Source organism: Ptychodera flava, chromosome 14, assembly GCF_041260155.1.
Source record: "Ptychodera flava strain L36383 chromosome 14, AS_Pfla_20210202, whole genome shotgun sequence".
NCBI lineage: Eukaryota > Metazoa > Hemichordata > Enteropneusta > Ptychoderidae > Ptychodera > Ptychodera flava.
Window position 1 is genome coordinate 32423875 of NC_091941.1, and position 24073 is coordinate 32447947.

The 24073-nt window shown below is 39.8% G+C and overlaps 3 protein-coding genes across 6 annotated transcripts in view; 1 reads left to right on the forward strand and 2 right to left on the reverse strand.

Annotated features, from left to right (window-relative positions):
• The window catches only part of LOC139150202 (egl nine homolog 1-like), a 227996-nt gene extending 225300 nt beyond the window's left edge, over nucleotides 1-2696 (reverse strand). The window contains 1 exon segment of the mRNA XM_070722421.1: nucleotides 2645-2696. The gene's annotated coding sequence lies outside the window, so the exon portion shown is untranslated.
• LOC139150204 (nuclear exosome regulator NRDE2-like) lies at nucleotides 2293-15543 on the forward strand. Its single transcript, XM_070722423.1, is given in 10 exon segments — nucleotides 2293-2456; nucleotides 3869-4364; nucleotides 5643-6709; nucleotides 7124-7260; nucleotides 7647-7779; nucleotides 8281-9230; nucleotides 9233-9893; nucleotides 12440-12564; nucleotides 13185-13256; nucleotides 13919-15543. Coding segments are annotated over 10 exon segments (3993 nt in total). The 5' UTR covers nucleotides 2293-2308; the 3' UTR covers nucleotides 14123-15543.
• Nucleotides 15544-17146: 1603 nt separating this feature from the next.
• LOC139150206 (uncharacterized) lies at nucleotides 17147-23246 on the reverse strand. Of its 4 annotated transcripts, none has more exons than XM_070722426.1 (2): nucleotides 23094-23246; nucleotides 17147-20086 (listed from the first exon to the last, which is right to left on the reverse strand). In XM_070722426.1, exon 2 carries the CDS (start codon nucleotides 19976-19978, stop codon nucleotides 19253-19255), a length of 726 nt encoding a protein of 241 aa, XP_070578527.1. In that variant the 5' UTR covers nucleotides 19979-20086; nucleotides 23094-23246; the 3' UTR covers nucleotides 17147-19252. The 4 variants fall into 4 exon arrangements, with proteins under 4 accessions (XP_070578527.1, XP_070578528.1, XP_070578526.1 ...); XM_070722427.1 differs by lacking the exon at nucleotides 23094-23246 and adding an exon at nucleotides 20520-20631; XM_070722425.1 differs by lacking the exon at nucleotides 23094-23246 and adding an exon at nucleotides 20383-20488.
• Between the last annotated feature and the right edge of the window lie 827 nt (nucleotides 23247-24073).

Here is a 24073-nt window from a genome sequence, read left to right on the forward strand (position 1 = left end):
TAGCTACGCCAATATCAAACATTGATCACTTTCCGTGACCAAGAGGCTTAACTCGATGCAAAATTTGGACGGTAACTTTGTTATAAAAAAGTAAATTCTCGTATAACCGATGAAAAGACAAAGAGATAACTAAATGTGAGACTTCAAATGCTCGTTTTCTCAAAAACACTTTGTTGTGTTTATTTTAGTTTCGGAAGTTTTGACTGCACTGACTAGTATACGGACTGACTGTTTCACAGTTACGTCTTTCGGGTAGAAAGTATACAACTAATGATACATCCGTACTCAATATCACGTACAGTCTCGCTGATTACACCCCGCGAGAAGTATACAGTGACATATATTGTATACATGTTCAAAGGTTGTTGCATTATGTTAATTTTTAGGAAAAATATTGTTATTTTCATCGCGATGTGTCTCCTAATCTATTTTTAACTGCGGTTTATACCAAATCATTGACTCTATCCCGGTGACAGAATACCCTACCCTGCCCACTTTTGCTCACTACATCTCATGAGAAATTATCAGATTCATTGTGGAGATCACAGTAGACATGGTCGCACGATGTATTCGATAAATGATGAATGTATTTTAACCATGAAAATATATTTCGTTATCTCTTTTTTGTGTTCGACTCATGTCTTTACGTACCAGTAAGCCTAATGACATATCCTACATACGATATTACGTACAGGTGTTCTTATTACACCCTAAAAGAAAACACAAAAGATATTTTGGATATGCCCGAATGGTCGTAATTGTACGTCGTCACTGGAAAACATATCTATAATTCTATTATCATTGAATATGCCATAATCTTTTCCGGCATGTAGCTAGTATCTCAATCGCACAACGATCCTTTATTAGTCACACAACATTATGTAAATGTCCGCCGAGTACACCTAGTGAGAAGAGCATAGACACACACACACTAAAGCCACGCGACTTCACAGAATGGAATCATTATCTCAGCCTTTATACCAGTATAAAGCTAACATCGTGATTGTAGAACTAATAATGCACCAATCTCTCGATACCACATCAACCACTCGCTGATTACACCCCGCAAGAGGCAGTTTGCGATATCGTAGAGACGCACGACCTATGCGAAAATACCGCCAAATTTTGGTCAATGAACTCCCGATCAAATAGTTCAATCGTCTACCTATTATTAAATAATACCCCTTCAATTTGCTCGTGATATGAATAAGATGAAAGAGAGTACATTTTACCAGTTTAAACTTCGTTTTTACGCTTATCAGACTTTTTATGGTAATATTTTCCTGGTATGCTCTGAAAATTTGTGATTGACATTTTTTTTATTAATACCGCAAGAGGTTGTTAGTGACATTGCTGAAATGCATGTGCGATACAGCTGAGCCGTGCGACAATACAGTCAATTTGGGGGCCAATAATTTTTTGCTACGGTTTTGTTAGAGGGTGAATGGTTTAGAAAATGGTAATTTTTCTGTTGGAACCTCAAATAATTGCGTTTATATACAAGTACCCATAGGCTTTCTCTGGGAGAACTAGACATGGACAGGATATAGTGGTAAGAAAACAGCGGTAACGTTATCGTGTGAAGCAGCGGTGACAACCAACAGGAGCGTCATTGCTGATTGGTCAAAAGTAGCACTTAGTAATTTGCATAATATGGCCGTATATTATTGAGATATTTTGAACGTGACTTGGAAGTTTAAATGTGATTTATACTGCTACGCCCTGCAAGTAAGCATCAAAACGCAAAGCCAGACTCTGGTGATACATGCATCAATTGATCACTTCTACGATCTATAGTAATCGATCAGGACCGACAATGTGAATTTCCGGACACGAACACGAACTGTCGCGGGGCACCAGGCTCGGCACTAAGCTAGATATTAGGCCTATATTTCGATTGAAAAAGTGACATTAACATGGAAATATATCATCGTTTAAACAATTGAATATATCAAGTGCTTTATCACCTCGCCAGACCGCACTATGATTCGAGTTTACAACCCGACGTGAGGCGACCTGAAGTGAACGTTTATTTAACTATAGTATTCGTAGTGTAATTTAAAATAAACTGAAAGCCCCCGACTTTAACGCCTCTACTTCGAACTTTCAACAAATACTTATTCGCTCAAATTTTATGTATTTTAACAACTATGGTATGTTGATCTTGACACCTACCATTTAAAATGGTATTTTATTTCTACTCAACCTACGCATGGTCACCCGGGGATTGTGATATTCGACCGAGGGAACTTCTGAGCGAGTTTGTCAGATACCCAGAATGCAATGTAGCACTCAGCTGAGAAGCAAAATGGCGGACGACGTAAACACCGAGTCGACGATAGTCGGTCCGCCGGCGACTAAGCAACTGTTTCCTATCAAAGAAGACGTTCCACAACGTGCAGCAACACCGACCCTGTTTCCCTCAGTTGCTTCAGCCACTGTTGAGGAAAGAGAAGGTATAAAATCAACCAGCTTTATAATCCAACAAACGCGCTCGTGTAATTTCAGTGCACACTGTAGCCTACGCTGCAAAATTCCCGTGTTCCGTGGACTCCTCCGTTCGTTCTTGTGATTAGCGTGGTGTTTGAGTTGTGATCGCGTACAACATCGCGCCGCTGCACAAATATTTTTAAAATTAGCTTACCTGACTTCCTAGGTGTCTTCTGTAGGCCCAGCCATCCACCTCGTCCCGCGCCGTACGATGTAATGACTGGCCCTCGATCCTTTCAAGCTATTTATACCCACTCAACGAACGAACGTCGTGCTGACGTTCAATTGTATGAGTACGTACGTCCTGGTAACGTTCAGCTGTTATCAGCGCTGAGTCAGCCCACGGACTGAAAACGTTGTTGTGACGTTTTCCCGTCCTGATAATTAAGATATTAGTCCAAATTATGTCTTATTCACCGGAAGAAAAAAAAATCTCCATTCACGTGACACCATGGCATTACAACAGTGACGAACAGTACATTTTAGGCGTATGTGGCCACCAAGATTTGATCAACTGTTTCAATTTGGGAAATGAAATTGAGAGAAATGGCAGTCTTTCCTGTTTGTATCGATAACTTCAGTAAAGTAAACGGGTGTCATCCCGGTTTTTTGCCATGTTACATGTAATAGTTCACTTATATTATATGAAGATTATTTTTGGATTTTCGTCATTATTAAATGTTAAGTGATTTGCTTTAATTCAACAGAGAAAAGTACACAAAACTTGCTTAATTTGTTTGAATCGTTACAGAAATTATATGATAGGGCAAGCAAAAGAGTAGGGAAAGAGATCACAGTGTTTGGTGACCTAAAATATCCCTTTTTGCAAAGCTTTTCAAATTTTGATGTCTGCAACATCATAGGTGAAGAGAGGCAGCCGGCTATTTTGTATGTTACTTTTGCAAATCATAAATTTAGTTGCTAACAGTAACACTCCAACACTGATCATGTCAAAAGTGCGTATCTAGATATTGGCCGTAAAATATCAATGCTCATATATCTGGTTAATTGCTTAATCAGTACACTGCAAAAAATGCCAAAAGGACCAAAACAAAGCCAGTTTCTGAACAGAGAAGTTCAACACCCCTTTGATTACCAGAACTTTGATCTGACTTGACTAATAACTTTAAGCAGTAAGAAATAAATAAACTGAACATTATTGCATATTATATATGTGCATTATGTGAGGTATCATTTTATGTCCATGAAAAGAGATTGAGCAGACATTTTATGGCCAACATATCCATTTTGGTGTGAAGAATACTATTGTCTATGGCTAGTCATACCGTAATATCATCAAAAGATGGCAACTGAATGAATCCCTTACATGCTTTCTTCAGTAACCTTGAAGACGTGTCTTTATTTCTGTTTTCAATAGGACAATCTGCTAACTTTGATTGGCTTTGTAATACCAGCTTCAAACCTGAAAACGCCATTGCCATTGCGCAGATACACCAAGAGAAAATTACCCTAGATGGAGAAGAGGATGATAGCTTGCAGACACAGTCAGTTACTTTTGCAGAGGACAAGAGTAAAGTTGCAGAGGAATGCAAGGATAAACTGAAACAAAGTAGACATTCAAGTGACGAGGCTGATGAAAAGCGCCACCACGAGGCCACAGTCAGGAAATCAAAAAGCCACAGAAAGAGACATTCAGACTCAGACAAGTATTCAGATGATGATAGGAAAAAGAGAAAATCAAAACATGATAAACATCACAGGAAGAAAGACAGACACCACTCTCCAGACCCATACAGTAGTGATGATGGCAGAGGTAGAACCAAGCATAGATCTAAGTACAAGAAATCATCACACAAACACAAGAAACATAGCCATCACAAGGAGTCAAGGAGAGATGTCTCTAAACCATCCAGGTATGTATACTCTAAGCTTAGAGACTTGTAACACAAAAATCTATACTACTACTTTTGTACTATTGTCATAATCTACAAAGTCCTACATGTCACACTAGCTGGAAAGTACTTGCTATTATTGCATTTTATGTCTCTGCATTCCTTTTAAATCCATGGTTCTTAAAAAATTATCTTGTACCGTTCCAGTATGAGATTGACTTCTCAGAGTCACTGATATGATGGATTCTGATGGTTTTATGACAGGTCAGTGGTACTGTAATTGTAAATCAACTAAATGGGATTGGTATTGTTCTTTGCTAGATGACCCGACCACAGAGAAAATAGTGTTCTCTTTTGTGGCCTTTGCATTTGGAGTAACAATCTTCGGAACCAATCTTCACAATATAATTCAAAGCTGTCAGCTTGACTGAAATCAGTCTGTCCATAGTGCAGCTGAATGCCTAATATTTCTCAATACAATAATCACATTGCATCTATGTTAATCAGAATTCACTGGCTTCCTTTACCAGAAAGAATCAGGTACAAGATTGCCCTTCTGATGTTGAAAGTGTCCCTGATTGTTTAATATCATTGGCTGGCATAAATGTGCTGGGGCTAATTTTAATGGACACACACACAGGGCACTATTGTTAGGAGTGCTTTTAAGAAATAAAAGAAACAAAGAGAAAGAAATAATCAAAGCAAAGAGACTTTGCTTCATTCATGTTAAATAACAGAAAGTTTTTAAATGCAAAAATATCTTTGTGAATCGTCAGTAAACTTTAGTGATATTGATACTGTATGGTGCTCTTTACAAGGCCTAGCTGCAAAACTTGTAATAAGATTATTTATGTTAATCTTAACTGGAAAAAGTGATGATAAACATTTTCTGAGTTATTGACAAGGTTTGACAATGTCATAAGTCATGTAAGTGTTACATTATTGTTGCTTCTCACGACAAAATGAAAGAAATTGAGAAAATCATTGGGAAATGACAAGTTAAAAGTGGATCTGTAACATTGCACTGCAGCACAGGACTGTAACAGAATGTAGGTTTTGCATGACCTTGGATTGGATAATGTATATAAATTGGTTGATGAAAGGCTAGAACTTAGAAGGGCAGGAAGGGAATGATGGAAGTGTTCAACCTGTTCACCCTAATTCCCTATAAACCATTTATTTACCATTGATAACAATGGGTTTGGCCAAACCATGGTGGTGAAAGGGTTAATATAAGTGGTGATGTTTAATGGTACTTTGGTCATTATAATGTAACATTGTTATTGATGTTATTTGTAGGGAGAGTAAAGCATTGCCACTGAAGCCATCCACCATCTGGCTTGATGAGACAAACCTCACACTGGAAGATGCCTTTAGGGAAGACAGGAAGAGTGATAGGAACAACCTGGCTTTCAAAACCTTGTATCATCTTCATGTGGCTCGATATCGCAGACTTGGGAAGTTGTGTCTTGGTCAACAGAGCGAACAGGTCATTGACTGGACAGATGATAAGGAAGAAAAAAAGAGTAAAAAGAAGTTCGGAAAGGGGAGATATTACGGCAAAGAGGCCATCAAAAGCCTCTTGAATGATGAATCTACAGTCATTGAATTATCTGCTCCTAAACTTGAAAGTAAGCGGGGCGGGCATGCAAGAAGTACTGATATGCCGTACCTGCCATTAGAAATCTCAGTGGCTGAAGTTACTGCTGTACCGCTGAGAGACAGCGATGGTAGATTGAAATGTGTTGATCCGCTGGGAATTCATGATGCAGCAACCCAGAGCTACCTGCAAGGCAAAGGCAAGGATGAGAGTAAGACAGTCAACTTGGCAAAATTGACCGAGGATAAGGAAGTTGAATCTAAGAATGAATACCTGAAAAAGAGGACTGCTGAATTCAGTAAAAAGACCCTTGAAAATCCAAATGACATCAAAGCATGGCTTGAGCTTGTCAAATTCCAGGATGAGGTTGTCAGGAGAGGGGTCTTCGGGATGGATGAAACACCGGAAGGTGAGAGAAAGAAAAAAACGGATCTTGCTGTTGCTGAGAAGAAGATAGCTATACTAGAGAAAGCAGTGGAGAAAAACCCCAATTCCATTGAATTGAAAATAGAACATTTAGAACTGTGTAAAGAATGTTGGACATCCGCAAAGATCCATGAACATTGGCAGCAGATGGCCTTCCAGCATCCCAACGATCCATTGCTATGGCAACAATATTTGATGTTCTCTCAGTCTAGTTTCTCAAGTTTCACTTTTAATAAGATCATTAAACTGTATGGCAAATGTCTGAGTACATTGTCTTCCATTGTTGAAGGGACATTTCAATCCCATAAGCCTTTGCCATATACAGAGCAATATATGCTAGGTGAGTACGGTAACGTAGCTCTCATTCTTTTCATCTCTTCCTCACCCTTAGTTTTAAATTTACAGAACTAAACTAATGTAAAACGACTATTACCATTACAGTTCATTTCAGGGCTTTTGTGTTTTTGTCAGTCATTGAACCTCAACAAAGTAAACAGGTTAAAAGAGGTAAATATTATATATATATATATATATATATATGTATGTATGTATATATATATATATTATGAGTATTATCAGGGAATGTTGCATCATGCTTTGTATGAATATTGCCATGTGAAAATAACTCAAAAAGTATGCTGATAGTTTAGTAATTCCTCCTGTAATAAGATAAAATAAATGTAAATCAAATTTTACAAAGTTGTTTTATGTATTTGTCACAGTGTTATCTAATAGTTATACTCTCTCTGAACAGACCTATTTGTACAGCAGTGTGAAGTCCTCAGACAGGCTGGATATGCTGAGAAGTCAATCGCTGCATTTCAAGCCATGATAGAATTCAACTGTTTCTGTCCACCACAGTTGGAAGAAACTACAAAAGCTAGTGCACAGGTAAAGGAAGTCATGCTTGTGCTTGATGCTTTGAGTTTTGTAGCTTTTCATTTTTGAAAATTCAATAACTTTAGCCTGTAATTTCTTTACATTTTAGCCTCAAGCTTAGCATTTTGATGATAACCGTTGCCAAGGCAAACACCGTGTTGCTATCTGTTCTGAAAGTGAACAAACAATGGTTTTTAAAGCTTTTAGCCCGATGGTTTGATCCAGCCCCATTGTTTTTAATGGTGAGGATGGATTCATATACAGGAAATAGGAATGGAAGAGTTAGATGTGACAGTGATGCTTCCCCACCCATTCCAATTTCTTTCACAGATGATGTGTGTACTGATAACTTTGCATCAGATACGACACACTGAAATGCCATTTGTTTTACCTTGTAGGTAGCTTTCTTTGAGACCTTCTGGGACAGTGAAGAACCCAAATTTGGTGAGAAAGATGCCAAGGGTTGGAATAAATGGATGCATAAGAAAGAAAAAGGAGGATGGGAGCAAGTTGCTCTCCAGGAACAGCAAGGTTAGGGTCTGATCAGTGAATCAATTGTATCATGTCTGTGATCTGGATAGCAATACATACAGTGGGATTTCTTGCATAACTCAAGCTACAATAGCAATGCAAAATATTGCAAATCTACATCGTTGGGCCCAAACTGATATACCCTTTGTCACAAAGTGTTTACCTAGTTTACACAATCAAACATTCCATTTGAGTGAATATAGAATCAAGGATGCTCAGGATCATCCAGAGACAGTTTGCAATCAAGCACCCCATTGTCCTCATTGTGACTGATTGTACTGTACACCTTTGCACACTTTTCCAAATCAGGCATTGACCAGTTACACATCCCATTTTAATTTTGCTGATTGGGTGCCATTAGTGAAATTCAATTTTATACCGCAAATACCTCAATATCTACAGTATAGTTTGTAATGCACAGAACTTCTCCTTGTCAATAGTTCTGTGTCAATAGTTAGATGACCATGAGTGATATTGTTCCATCTCCTTTATTTTGTGAAGATGATGAGGAACAAAGTGATGGAGAAGATGAACTGATCAAGGTCGATGACCCAACATGGAAAGTATGGCACAGATTGGAAAACAAAAGAGAACAGCAACACTGGTTGCCATGGAAACCTGACGGCAAGAAGGGAGAGACAGAAGATGACTGTGAGGATCCCGATAGACTTGTCCTATTTGATGATTTCAGTTCATCGCTATTCAAACTTGAAACTCAAGAAATGAAATTTCACCTGTTACTGAGATTCCTTCAGTTTCTTGGCATTCCGACCGACCCAGCTTATTCCAGCAGCTGTTATCAGACTCACCAACATTTCCTTGTAGGTGTGGAACACCCATCACAGGTACTGCAGCAATCGATGTGTCCGTCTGGAACAGGCTGGAGGGTCAAGTGTCAGGGGGTCAGCCATGGAATCCAGTCCTTGCATGAGAGGAAACTGTTGTCAGGGAAAAACTCTGGTCTTTTCTCGTCTGCCGAATTTAACGAGTTTATCAGCAGGGTGTTTGGCCAGGCAGTTGCGTTGCTGTCAGGGGAAGCTAGAACACATCTGACTCTCACTTGGCTCCAGTATGAATCTGGCAAGACAGTTCACAGTGGTAAGAAATCAAAACACCAGGTGAAGGCTGTCAGAAAGTGTGCCAAGTCTCTGCTGAAGGAAGCACACAACCGAAATAACCTGCTGTTGTGGGAGACATACGCCATGTTTGAATGGACAACTGATAATATCAAGGAGGCAAGGAAAGTGTTTGACATGGCCCTCACTCTGTACAGCCAGTTCGGCAAAGATTCACAAAGTCCCAGCATGAGACGGGCCGCTGCCAGGCTGTGTCACAGGTATGCTGAACTTGAACTTGGATTTGATATTGTGGATAGAAGGGCAATGGGTAACTCCAAAGACAAAGTATTAACCAGGGTGTTTCTGATTCAAGCAGAAACAGAGCCCTGCATATTGTGAGTAGATTTGGAGAAGGTGGTGCCTATGTGCCAGCCGATGGCAGTAAAGCAGTTAACCCAGTTAGCTTGTTGAAAGCACGGAGTGCATACCAACAGGAATTTCAGAAAACGATAGAGAGCTACGAAGATCAGGTAACATCCATGTCTTCTGTACAAGAACCCTATGGCAGCTACGTTGTCCACTTTATCATCTGCTATGCAATATTCCAGTACTTGACAGTGAGTCTACAAGCAGCGTCTGTTGTCTTTGAGGAGGGAATGTCCATCATGAGAAATCTATGCAAACTGCCTCAAACCCCAGAAGACAGATTCAACAGGTTTGGGGAACATTTCTTGCTGGACTATGAAATGCTGCTGGCTTCATATGTCAGGTTAAATGTCTTCCACATGATGCACCAGCCCACAGCGCTTGCACCCATCAGGAATCTCCTCCAGAGGGCGCTGTCTGAGTTTCCAGACAGCCCTGCCTTCATGGATTTCTTCATCATGCTGGAGATGAGGTCGCACATCACTGGCAGGGTGAGGAGATACTTCAACCATGCCACGCTGGAGACAAATACTCCACTGCCATGGTTTTATGCAGTGTATGCTGAAGAACTGAGGCAACAAACAATTGAGGAATGTATGGGTGATAGAGTGAATGATGCACATGATAAAGGTAGGCAATAACCAAATCATAAATTTTCCTTTTCCAAGAATCTGCTCTTTCTTTCCCTGAGAAGCAGGTGGAATATTTACACAATTCACAAGTTATTTTGAATACTTTGATAAAAGAACCAAAGAAATTGCAATGTTGAATCGCATAATGCAGATTTTAATAAAGTCTGATCAATCAATCAAAAATGCATGTGTCTGTTTAAAATACATATCAAACTGTGTCAGGACAGCATTCTGTTGATGTATGTGATGTTTGTTTCAGTGTACTCTCTCAGCAAAACTGACACACAACAGACTTCGGCAAGTACTCTTTGACTGAAGATGATTTTATTGATGAACTGTTGTAGGGCTGAGTGAAAAACAAAATGAATTCAGAAATGTAAGTCTAGAGGTGCACTGGTGTATTCTGTTAACAGTGGTACAGCAGAAAATTATGCAAGGATTGGCCTTGATGGACAAGCTCAGTCATATTACAATATTAAGTGTTCACGCTAGGATTTTCTTCAAATTAGCCACAGTCTGCTAGTGTGTGGCTAATTCATGCAAAAAACCATTAGCCACAGCAAAAATTGATTAGCCACGCAAATATTTTACTCAAAACACAAAGATGTGCAACTGATGTGATGTGTTATTCAAAGTAAACAATTTTGGACATCATTGGAATATTTCTAAACACACTTCAAGGTATATAGGTTCCCATTCTGAGGATAAGCAAATCATTTTTGAGTCACTAATTCACTAGTCCCCGGGGTAGAAGGCAAAAAAATTGCTAGCCGAGCCTGTTTCAGCTGGCCAGCCTTTGACTTGTGTTTCACTGCCTGCTCTCCTGCTGCAAAATGTGAGGGAAAAATTGCGTTTGACATGAAGATTTTTCCCTAAATTAACGAAACTTGTGTACCAAAAACTATAGCAAGATACCACAGACTTGTTTTACCTTGTCTTTGAAGATACAAATCAGTTATTTTATTAGCGTACAGCATGATTGTTTAGACATGATGTGACTATACTGTATACTTTTGTACTTTCCTCATCGCTTTCCTACAATCTTGGGAGCTCCATGTGAATATCTCTGTGAACATAATAACCCTATGCATTGGAAGCATTCTGCTCCTTGATACCAATGTAATAATTGTGTAAAAAATGAAATTACAACAGCAGCAACAACAACAAAACCCACACAAAATAGCATAGCATGTGATCGCAGTGTCGGATGCGATGATGGTTGATTCCAACATGCATGTGTTGTATTAAAAAGCATGGAAGGTCATAATGAGCGGACTGAAAGGGGTGAGCAAATATCGCGAACGTTTACAAACCCATTAAGTTTGATAACATTACCTAATACTGATGAAAGAAAGCAATAGAGGATGACAAATAATGGAGAATGCAAGTTCAAGTGATGGAACTGCAAGTAAAGCCAAACTTATTTGTGGTATTTTTAATCCTCAGTCCCTCTTCCCTAATAGAAGAGTCACTTTGATGTCATATCCGCCATAGCTGCTATGCCAGTCTGGTTATCTCAATGTGGCGATGGACGATTATTTTCTTTCTTGATAAGAGAGATTTCATCTGTCACAGCACGATCCAAGTGAATGATCTTTTTACTTGAGGAATTTCACTCATTACTACAACTAATTTCACTGCGATATTGTTTATTTTTATCTTCGAAAGGTCTGTGTTTTGCGTGCTGCTACGGCTCAATCACAATGCATACATGTACTAGACCCGCATCAGTTGAATTTTTACATATGCACTTGGCATTAAATCGTCTGGATTGTTTGTCTTTTTTCCTGAGATTAAATTCAAGCTGTAATTTCTGAGAACTACGTTTTCTTCATCCCAGAATTGCATACGTTCTTTGAAATCGAACTTGGGTGAGGAATTTTATGTCAGTTACATAGGCTCGCAAACGTCCGTCTCTGTGTTTGTTTTGCTGCAGACAATGCGGTTCTACATGTCGTTTGCTCCCGATCAACTTTGCTACTCTCCTCAGCTGTCACCTACATTACGCTAACCCATCGAGCTAGTAGAGGCACCAAAAATTACTTGCCCGACGGTAAAAACTGCTAGCCAGTGAGTTCGGGGTAGTGGATTTGCTCACCCCTATACAATATATTCCTATTCTGGTGAACGGAGCATTCGGGTTGCTTCCAGCACCCGGAAGTAATAGTGCAGAGGCGCTCGTAGTTGAGTGATTGATCCGATGATGTGTCAAAACAATTTTTTGGGCGAAAAAATTCAATTCGCAAGCGTGGCTAATGACTTTCAAAAATTTTCGCACAATGAGAGTTTTATTCGCATTTTGCAAGTGTGGCTAGTGCGAACACTGCATGATATTGGGATAGAGCACAAATTTTACTAGTTTCCAAACCTAGCAAAACCTTGACTTTATATATATATATATATATATATAATATATATATATATATAATATATATTATATATATATATATATATATATATATATATGTGTGTCTGTGTGTGTGTGTGTGTGTGTGTGTGTGTGTGTGTGTGTGTATAGTTATTCATTTACTTCCATTTATGCAGACATGGCATGGCAACTTCCATCTACTGGAATCACCCATCGGATAAGATCCCTTTTTGAGAGAGCTACAGCCAATCGTACAGTCAGATACAGTGTGCTACTCTGGAGAATGTACATACAATTTGAGGTGAGTGTGTGTCTGGTGACCATGTGTGGTTTACTATGGTGCTGAGAGAATGCGTCAATGATGTCAGCCCTGATGAATGCACCATTGTACTACAGCAACCAATTTTCTTTTCATCACTGCAATGAAGTGGCTTATCATTCTGACTCATAGCAAATCTGTTTAAATCCCTGTTTTAATAGCATAGAGCGTACTAGTATTTCTATCTGTACGCTTCGAAGCTCAGGAATTTGGTACCATCCATAACCAGAAACCAGCTTCGTGACACAATAGTACGAGAGTGCAGTGTTTGAATCGACAGTATTTAATGTGTGAATAAGGTGTAACAGATAAAAGTTTGAATTTATCAGTAAAGAAATTGTGTGTCTGTTTTTGGTATACTGGTTTTTCATCATTCGGAAGAGCTATGATAGATAATTTGGCTATAATCAAAATTGTCTTAGTGTGGACTTTCAACTGACTTGTCATGAAGTCTGTAGATTTCAGATGCAATGTACAGTATCAGCAGTTATATCAAAACACACACTACCACCTTACAGGCAACAGTGATATGTCTTATGCTATACTGACAATGAAAACAATGCCAAAACAAGCAATTCTTGATAAATTTTTATTTTTTTCAGGTGCTATATGGGAATGCTGAGAGAGGAAAACCCATCTTTTACAAAGCCTTGCAACACTGCCCCTGGTCTAAAGTGAGTTTTAGCACTGACACTGTTTGCATGTAACATTCACCAGTTGATTGTATCAACAGCTGAATGAGTCTTATTAAAACAGCAGCTGTTATTTTTACCATGATGACATTCTCTCATTTCATTTCAGATACAACATTAATCTCAAGAATTTACGAATGGATAGAGTTTCCATGAGTAGAAAGGGCACTGTTTGTTTTGTCTTCCAAGTCAATTTCTCAGTACAGACAAAATATAAATAACTGCTGTGGCAGCTTTGTATTTATCAAAGGTATTTAGTGATTGTTGCTGTCCACATTCATGAAGTCAGTTTTGTAATTTTCCATTCCACCAACCCTATCACAATGGTTGTTTGGCTGAATCCATCATGTTCAGTGGCAATTTTGAGATTTCATCGGACAGATTTTGAAGGCTTAAATAGCGACAACATTTAATCAGCAAAGTAAATCCTTTTGTCAGTGTGGAATGGTTTTCAATGGAAAACTCTACAGAAGCTGTTCCCTCTGTTCAGACATGATGGTATCATGATAGTTTAGGATACCCATCTCCAGTCATCCATGAGATCCATGAGACAGTTCATTCTTGTATGGTTGTAAAAATGTATATAGCCATAACACTGTTGTTCCTTATACAAATTGTGTGTAATATACCCAATTTTTCTGCAGGCAATTTACATGGATGCTGTCCAGTATTTTCCAGAGGACTTCCAGCAGATTGTGGACTTGATGATGGAGAAGGAAATCCGAGTGCGGGCTCCGGTGGAGGAAGTTGAACTCTTGATGCAAGCAAAACAACAGGAATCGGATGTAGAAGCAGTGCAATGTGATCATGTAGAGGGTGATAGCATTACCTTGAACCCCCTGACTTAACCCCTTCACCACCATGGTTTGGCCCAACCTCATTGTTTTCTATGGTGACATTGGACCTCTCCACGTGGAAGTGGAGATGGAAGGGTTACGATATTGTTCAGAGTCTTGGTCTACTTGCAAGTACAACTTTTGTATGCTATTTATCTTGCAACAAGTCTTTCAAACTTGTTCGGTTTCCATTGTGTTGTATTTTCTCTCCCAACAGAGAAGTATTCACAGAGGGTATATTGTAGCAGTGAACAGTCAATAGCCATGTTGATTGTCTCTGGTGCTATGACTCCACACTGCATTGATATACTTGACACCTAATGTGACTGCTGTATTGTCCATCAATTAACTTGAATTGGTTGAGCTAATTGACATTTTCTGTTACAATGGCTAATGTAATTGGATGGTAATGTGTTTGAAGTTGTAACCCTGGACAATTGGACAGTTAAATAGAGGGTACTTTGAAACCAACTGTGAGTCAAAGAAAAACGCCTGGTTTGCTGGCAATGATACAAGTGTTTATTTAGCTTCATAAACTTATTTTTTTGACATCCTTTTTATAATTTAAGTTAGTGAGAAATATTCAGTTAAGTTCATGGTGCTCACTAGAACTTGTCAATCAACTCTTGTACAAGAAATGTATCTGTAAATTTGTGTTCACAAGTAATATCTTGGAGTGCATTGTACGGTGTGGCTGCCAGTGTACAGCTTCATCAACACTGTTGCGTGTTAGTGTGTGCCCAGGGAAAGCAATGTCAGAGGTATTATATTATGCTGACTTCTCTACACTCAACAAGAATTGCTGCAGGAAAGGTTGTCGCATGAAAAGATATTGTGTGATAAAACCATGGTAACTTTGAAATTATGCTCTTTAATTGAGGAGCTGAATTTAATACCTGCCAAAGATACCCAATACTTGCTGCACTGATAGTTTCGTAGGCTGTTGTCATAGCAACAACTATACAGACTAATTTTTGAAAAAGTATTCAAGGATGTGGGAATAAAACTGAATGGAAGGGAGATGATGACCTTGTTGTGATGTTTAAGATGACAGCAAAGGGGCCTTGAGATTGTCTGTATGAAAGACTTGTTTGGACTGACAACTCACTGAGTTTAAAACATCAGCATTTATTATTTGTAGTATGAACAAAAGACTTGCCGTCATTGAGATGATTTCCCACTGCATTTACAATAAGTGATGTACTGCCACCACTGCCTTGCCATGCTGTCATTTTATTGCTGTGTACAAAGGACTTGCTTATCAAGGCTGCCATGTTCGAAGTCAAATAAATATTGCTTTTGTCAAGTGCCAGGAAATTCTGAAAACTGTTCAGAGCCGCTTAGTTACCATGGAGTTTACAAAAATAGTGTTGTTTGTTTTGTACCTGTAATGTTCTAGATACTTCCATGGCCTGACTGCGTCTATTATTGGATACAGTGACTTTGTATTTTTATTCAGCAGCTTTTTATCAATTTTCATGATTTATCTGAAACGTCACCATATTCCTACATGTTGGTATTCTGGATGAAATTTCACCAGGTATTGAAGTGTCATCAGTATGGTTGTCATCAACTACGTCATACATATCTGTCCTGATATAGATTGCTGAATGCAGAGTTCTAACAATATGGAATATGATTGTTGAACAAAATGAAAGTTTTGTCGGATGCTTTTAAAGGGATCACCAACAATTGAACATTCACAGAGTGTCAGTGTAATTGTAATATTAACACGATTGGAACTAATTTGGGATAATTGGAGTTCCAGAGACCAGCTCTGGAACTGTTAGTTTTTGCTCACTTTCCTTCTTTCTTTCTTTCTTTCTTTCTTTCTTTCTTTCTTTCTTTCTTTCTTTCTTGCTTCTCTTTCTTTCTTTCTTTCTTTCTCTATTTCCGGTATTACTATCATAGAACATGCTATACACAAATTTTACCTTAATTACCCAGAATGCATTGCGACACGCTTATGACGTCATAGCTCAACTCAGACGGGTTTTACGGGCATTTCTTGTGTGTTTATTTATTTATTTTTTATTCTGCATTGCTCGACTATCATATTGCGTTCAGCTATTAATAATTCTAGCTTTTTTCGCTTTGTTTTTTGTTGCTTTTTGATTTTATTTTTCTCTAAATACTCGCCGTACGTGGCGCTATACTGTTTCGCCCGAATGTAACAATATGGCGGCACATAAGATGGCTTCGGTCGCATAGAGAGAGAAAATTATAGCTTTCCCTAAATTTTCAAGCGCGGCTGGGTACATCGTGTCCCTGGGCGGGGTGGGTGTGCTCGAAAACGAAGGTCAATGAAAAATTTGGATTCAAATCGGCTGTTTTGGCGGAGAAACTGCCCGCCGTATTTCTGAGGAGCCACCAGCGGTTTTTCCCCGGTTTTTCCTATATCAGTCTGCGAGGCCGTTAACACACAGGCCGGTAACACACAGCCGTCACCGCACCGGCGCCGGCATGCGTTGGCTGCACGTTAAAGCAGCTCAACTTTCCAAGATCAAACGGTCAGTATCTCGTGAAAACAGCGACATTGCAATGAAAATTGTTTTAGTCTGTGCTTTTAATCAAATGAAAATGCATGTGGCCTCGGTTTTCAATTTCAACGGCCTAGGTCCGATGTTTCCTCTCGTCTGATCATCGTCGTAAACCACGCACCTCTTTACGGCAACAACTCAGCGCTACCCGTCAAGCGATTGACTTTTGCGTAGATCAGCGGAGCGAAAATTATTGCTCTGGCTCGCGAGAATGTCGCCTGATATACATTTCCGTGCGTTGTCGCCCCCGTATGTATCTGTTTCGTTTTTACCGTACATGTAGGCATTTGTAATCTGTGGACTGCCTTGCTTTTAGTTGTAGGCCTATATCATTGTGTTTACTGCTAGCAGCCCTATAGGTACGTGCTTGAATATTAAAAGCACTCTTTCATTCTGCACCTATCTTTGTCACACATTCTCTTGTTTCTTCCGCTGCTCTGGTCTCTGGAACTTCGCTTTTGCTTGCAAATAATTTATAATTGGATTTTCATATTTTTCAAATTTCTCAAAAGTTTTAGGTTCCATATTGCTGAATGTTGCAATATTACAAATTAATCATAAAAACATGCGTGTAATTTAAAAAGAACAGCAGATGAGCTCACATTTGCAGATTAAATCGACATTTTTTCACCATCCAATTATCCCAAAATAGTTCCAATCGTGTTTATTATAGAACTCTTTGGCAATGCACTATATGCATCAGGTGTGTTTGACCAGAATGAGTTTACTGAACAGTTAAACAAACAAACCTCACTATGTAAAGTTAATCAATTTCTAAACACACCTCTTTTCAACTTATGTTTATCATCAGTTGTGTACTGAGAAGGACAAACAATGCTGTTTAGTCCTGGAAACCTGTGACAGATTATATTTACCCTTGAGCGCCAAAGTCAATTTTTGTTGCCTTTGTATACTTCTGTCATTTGTCTTTGGAATTTTGCCAAAATTTTGATAGAAAACTATGAAATGTGACGTCCATTTATACCAAAATTGTTGAAAAATTAGAGAAAAATTAGTAAAAATTTGTAAAATTTTGCACTTGAATTTTGGTTGGAAAAATTACAGCACTCAAAGGGTTAATGTTATCGCCTTTTTGCTTTATCATTGAGTCAAACATTTTTATAGTGTGATTCGAAAAACAGGGTAGTTTATAGTTTTAACAATGAGGGACTAACAAAAATATATCAACGTCACACCAGTCCACATCTCTGTCAGACTTCCACACTATATATAGACTATTCCTCTGCTACAGACAGTAGAGTTAGGTATGATAATGTGCTGTGTTTGTTCATGTAGGTGTAATGCAAACTGTAAAAGCAATGAGTTGTTTGATCTGGAGCCCATCCATTCCCGGATAAACTCACAGAGTAAATATGGCAACCAGACAAAACATTGTACAGTTACCTGGAGTGGAAGGAAATATTAACCAAGTATTGCTACTAGTGTCTACCATGTATTCTTTCAAGACAGAGATAGTCTCCGTCAAAAATTGGAAATTTGCTGTAAAAACCTCTGATTTGGAGTATGTAATATTACCTTCATGTTAAATAAGCAGGCTGGCATAGGTTTTTTATGATAAGTGTAATTTATTGGAAATCTAGAGGAAAAATACCCCATCGCTTTTTTCTAAATTGCTATAGTCTGCATCAGTGAATTGTGAAAAATGTAAGGTAGCTTTCTGTTGATTTCTCCATGAATTCAACTTAATTGTATTATTTTCAAGAGCCAGGGGTTAATCAAACGGCCATCAGCCTAATTGTTTCAATATCGATTTCATATGCAACCATGACAACTCGTCAATTTCAATCATGTTGCTAGGATGATGTCATCCACCTCAATTAACGGACACAATGAATTATTGCAGTGTATAGAGTGCGCCCAAACCTGTTGTCATGGCAACGACCTGCTGCACGCAAATTCCTCTCTTCTTGACTGATCACAGCAAAACTCGACTTTCAATTTGAAATTTCCCATTTCATGGCTTATTCATCGTCCGATTCACTGGAGCTTAGACTCTCCAGGAATTTTTCCAGCTTGTTTAAATTCCTCTCTGATCTGTCGAGATTATTAAAGTTCTCCTCCTCCTCCGTTTCGTCGTCTTCTTCCAAAACGTGAGTTACTGTGAGGTCCGTGATGGAGGTTTCTGATTTTACGGGGTACATAGATTTAGCCTCCTCAATGACAGAAAGCAAGTTTGCAGTATTGAATTCGATCGGACCCGCGAATGATGCGCGTCCTCTCTGTCGAGCTAATGCAGCCCGTTGCGACGAACTACTGTACAGGCTGTTTTTATCGGAATTAAGCAAAGACATGGGACCCTCCACGAGCGATGATCGTCGGCCACCTGTCCAGCCACCGCGCCCAAGGGCAGGTAGCAACTGTGGAGACTGACTAGTTCTGCGTCCCCACACCGAAGGGCCTTTTTTATTCTGCAGTGAAGCCATGTTCGATGATTTCAGGTCCGAAAGAGTCAAGCGACGCTCGGCGCCAGCCGACCGACGATAATCTTCAAGCAATCGTTCGTAGGACGACTCGCTCATCACCGAATCCGACGACGACGATTTCATAGATTCCTTTGACTTGCTTGACAGATTCAAATCCATTAATCTCTGAAGGTGGGCCGCGATGTCTGTCTGCGACTCGGGCTGGGACTGTGGTGACTCTTCCTCCAAAATTGATGTTTTTCCGGGAAAAGATCTACAAATTCCTGAAATTCATCATCAGCTCCGGTCAAAGCGATAACTCCGTGAGAGTAATCGGCGACCACGACTGATTGTCGTTTTGTGTGGAATTCTTTGATGTTGATCTCCTTTTCCTCCGGTGTGCTGAATTTCGTCATTAACAGCGGAAATTCGTCTTTGTATGCGGCAACACCGTGATGTATCGTACTGAATGGCTTCAGACACCATTCTTCCATATCTTCGTCGTCGACCTGAGGTTTCTCGTCACGCGCCGTCAGAGGCCGTCGAACCATCGTGTGAACTCCATCCAACGAAATCGCTGGTAGCAATTTCCTCGTCCGTTTCTCATCGTCTGGCATCGGCGCTCCTGGATCGCGTGCCGACTTAGTCGGTTTCGGTCTCGTCTCGACATTTTCCCTCTGCCGTCGGATCTCTCGTAGTCTCCCGATATCCTGTAGGTAATTCTGAACGTTTGCCTTCTCGTAGTGATTCCTAGAGTTGAAGTATTCGATGTTCGGTTTGTTCTGACCCGCTTGGTGAAACTCTTGGCAGTGGCCGAATAAGCAAGGCAGCCTTGGAAAGTTCCTGCTGGAGGGTGGTGTTGTCTGCGGTCGGCGAAGGAGCGCTACGCCGGCAGTGTACGCCATGTCTACATCGTTGACAATTCTAAGCTTCAGCAACTTCTGTGATTATAAATGCCGGTACGGTCGACTCTACATGCGACACCAATGGATGATCAATGGCGTCAGCTATTCCTGTGAAATGTAGAGAAGTAAACATGTAATTTTTAGGGTAAATCATGTAAACCCAGCTATGCCACAACAAAACTCCCGTAGCAACTAATGCCTGCCTAGATCGACCAGGAGTCGCCCAGGCCTACCTCTAGCGACTTCGCAGTATTTACAAATGCACACATCGCAACGTTAACTGAGCAAATACCCAATGAATTAACTTCGCCGCCTACTAAATAAACTGCATTGTAGTAAGTCCGACAACAGTACAGCTGATCAACGTCTATACTGCAAGAAGTGCGTTCAATATATTTTATTACCGCCGAAGGTTTGGTCGCATTCCCATTCGAAGTGGACTACCTGTTGCAGACAACTTTTTGATGAACATCCATTGTACCAAAAGGTTGATCAATATGTGTTGTGCTAATAAGATGCGAGTTTTCCTGTAAAGTCCTACCGGTTCCCCGTTATTTCTGCTCAAATAAAAGCCAGCATGTCTTTAGACTAACTATAAGAGTCTTCATTGAAATGTTGTCCGCCCTGAAACCGTTCTTTTTCACGATGTCAAGTGTCGCTGTAATTATTGTACTACAACGTACCATTATCCCTAGATGTTGCAGCGACCGTCGAATGCTGGAGTCTGTTTCTCAGTGCAAAACTTACTCGGTGATCGAACACGACATCGTCTCCTAGACAACGAAGGCACGCGGGATTTCGCGAGAACACTGGGCTTTTTAAAATTCCATTACACCCATCGATGAACACTCAATCTATCACAATTAGGGACGGGAAATTTAATTATAATGCCTTTCGACAGAGTTAAGAGGGATTTAAATCTGCCAGTGATATTTTTCGTCGGTGCGCACGGAATACTGATTTTAAAGCCTTCATTAGTAGACGCTGAGCGAATTTTATCAAGATTGGTGGCGTACATGCAAGTGGTTGTTGGTCCACACCTTCAGAAAGTTTTTCCCAAACAAGGTTTATTAAAAACCCAAATACACAGAGCTGGTTGATTTTCTGTGATAAAAAGTTGGCGTTAAAAAAAGAAGAAAGAAACACGCATGAACGTTGGCGTAAACACTGTTGGTTGTGACGTGCGCGATTCTGTTCGGCAGGTGTAAACAATTTTCATCATTCGGACGCTCGGCCGTTGATGCCATGCCTTCAATGTTCAACCTTACATTATTGGTACCAACGTGTCTCATCGTTTCGTTATGAACACGACTTCGCACATTAAATGAATAGTATGCCGATGGTGGAAAGACTTCACACATTATCACGTTCCGTACGTTTGGTTCTAACGAGTGTGAGGACCAGTCTCTGAATCCGCTGTGGTATTAATTACCCATCCGTATATACATACCCGTTCATTACTGTGCATGACGTCAAATGTACCGAAATCATTTGCCAGCATACGAATGGTTTGAAAATCCTCTCCGGTTATTGTGAACTCCTCAAGGCAAACCAACAACTTAGTTTACGACTTTTCGACAGAGCTAGACTTTCTTTGATCGGTTAGGCGTTAGCATATAGCGCTCAATAAAAGCAAAAGGCTGGTATAAACCTATCATATTGGTGGTTTGGATCGTCGTCAACGGCCTGATGGGAAGGTGACGGGAGAAGCGATCACAAAGCCTATCTGAACCTATATAAGACAATTATATTGGTATACAAAGCTGTATAAAACGGCACAAGGAGCGACTACATTAGAAAAGGTCTGGAATTTACGTCACCAACTTGTATTTCGTTGAGCAGGGTTGTCTTTTGAACTCTACCACGTACACGGACGGCTCCGTTGCTAAAGTGTGCATAGTATCGCGTTGCCTGGTAGCGAACCCAATCAATGACACAACAATGCCAAACTGCTGTCGCTGATAAAGAGAACTCCTACTTCAGCAAATGACGAAAAGATCAAGCGAAGAATCAAGGTGTCATTTGTTGAGGGCAATTTGGAGAGGTGTGTGTTTTCTCGCACTGTGTCTGTCAATTATCGTTTGTCAGACTATTGCCTCGGTGTCCCTATAACTTTGATTAGAATCTTTCCATTGACACGGTATGTACAACTGAAATTGTCTGAATCGTTGGTAGAAAAGTGCAAACAGGACTTGTTTTGACGTGACGGTTTTCCAGCTTTGCTTATTACCATCTATAGTGTATACAGCGTTCAACAAAACTTTTAGTCGTAATATTTAAATATAATACATTTCGACACATTGGCTCAGCATACCCCCACACCAATAATAACATCTAGATGGGTCTAGTAACCGAACAACATTATAAATGGAGTCGTCATATTTCGCAATTGTGTAAAACATGCACATGAACACACACACACACGTAAATACATACACACACGCATACCAGTCATCCATCCATCCATCCATCCATCCATCCATCCATCCATATGATATCATATAGGTTTAAATGTACATGCAGTTTCATCCCTTTCTTAATGTTCCAAATAAAGCACAGACTTTACCCCTAAATGGCAAAACCAACTTGAAAGATTGAAACTCTCTGTGAATTTTATCTTGACAAGATACTACTCAAGAGAAGTCAAAGCCTGTTGACAGGACCATATCATAAAGTCAAAGCCTGTTGACGGGACCATATCATATGTCCATTAGCAATCGTTACAACGGTCTCTTCTGTGACGTCTTTCTATGCACCTCCAATGCGGTCTTGGTCTACAATATAACTCGGGGTCCTGGCGGCGTACTACGCTGTCGACTATATCCCTGTTACACCTTGTCAAGTTAGGTCAAGTTTAACAATCATTATCTTAGATCTTTGCCCCGTCAATAAATATTCGGACCGTCATCTTTTGTATATGAAGGGGGACCACAATGGCAACATGCTGACATTATAAGCATCTCGACAAAGTTCAACTCGTGTTTAGTTCCGCCGGAAAGTTTGATGTACTTTAGAAGTATGCACTTTGACTAATTCTGACAAGTTAAATCCTTGACAATAATCGAAGTTTTCAACAAAATTAATGTTCTCTGATTGTTATAATAAAATCACTCACTATAGTTCGTTCCTTGTTTCCCAGATACGTCTGAATGTATTGCTTGAATTAGGCAGCGGAACTACTCGACATGGGGAATTATTAGTGTACCGGACAGATGAAGTTGTCTTTCTGTTATTCAGGACACTAGACGAAAAACATATCTCTCGCTTCCTTTCTGACCACAACAAGTCACCACTCCATGTTACATGCACTAAACGCAAGGTCTTCAACTTTCGTGCGTGTCACAGGATTATTAAGTCAACAGCGAACCGGCGAAACTTCAGAATGCGATCGGTTTTATTTGCGCGTCAAGAAAAGCTCCTCAAGATGGGTAGAGACACATTGTTGTGCAAACGTTTAAGCAGACCTGTCTCTATTATGGGTCTGACATTGCTGGACAGTTATGCGATAACTGTATAATCTGTAGTGTTTGGTTAACCTGAAAGCTTTGCACACAACGATCTGACCTAGAGAATCCCAATAGCCCTTTTATGTGACTCTGAAAATACGAATGGATATTCTGATTCTCAACAATGCCGGCTTACAGCATGCCCACAGCGTTCATTTGTGTGAATCTGCAGGCAACTAAAGTAATCTTGAGTTCTTTTTGTCAAATCGGAACAAACGCGAGCTTATCCGACTCTCGGAGAAATTTTTGGCTCTTTTCCGTTTAGAAATATTTCAACTTGGAAAGCGAAAGAATATTTTTCAGTGTATTTTGCACGGGGAGTATCAGCACAGCATAGTTCAGGCAGCGACACATTGATCTTAAAGCAGCAGCAGCAACAACAACAACAACACAACAAGAAGATTGCAGTGTGCATTGATACCAAGTGTACATAAAGCCAACTATTCTTACAGTGGTGTTTTGTCGATGAAGTCTTCACCATCCTCATTTTATTATAATTTAACCCTTTCAGGCCTAAACCCCTATATGTAGGGGTAGTTCTGGTAAGTTACCAGAAAGTCAGGCCTGAAAGGGTTAAGCTAGCTGATTC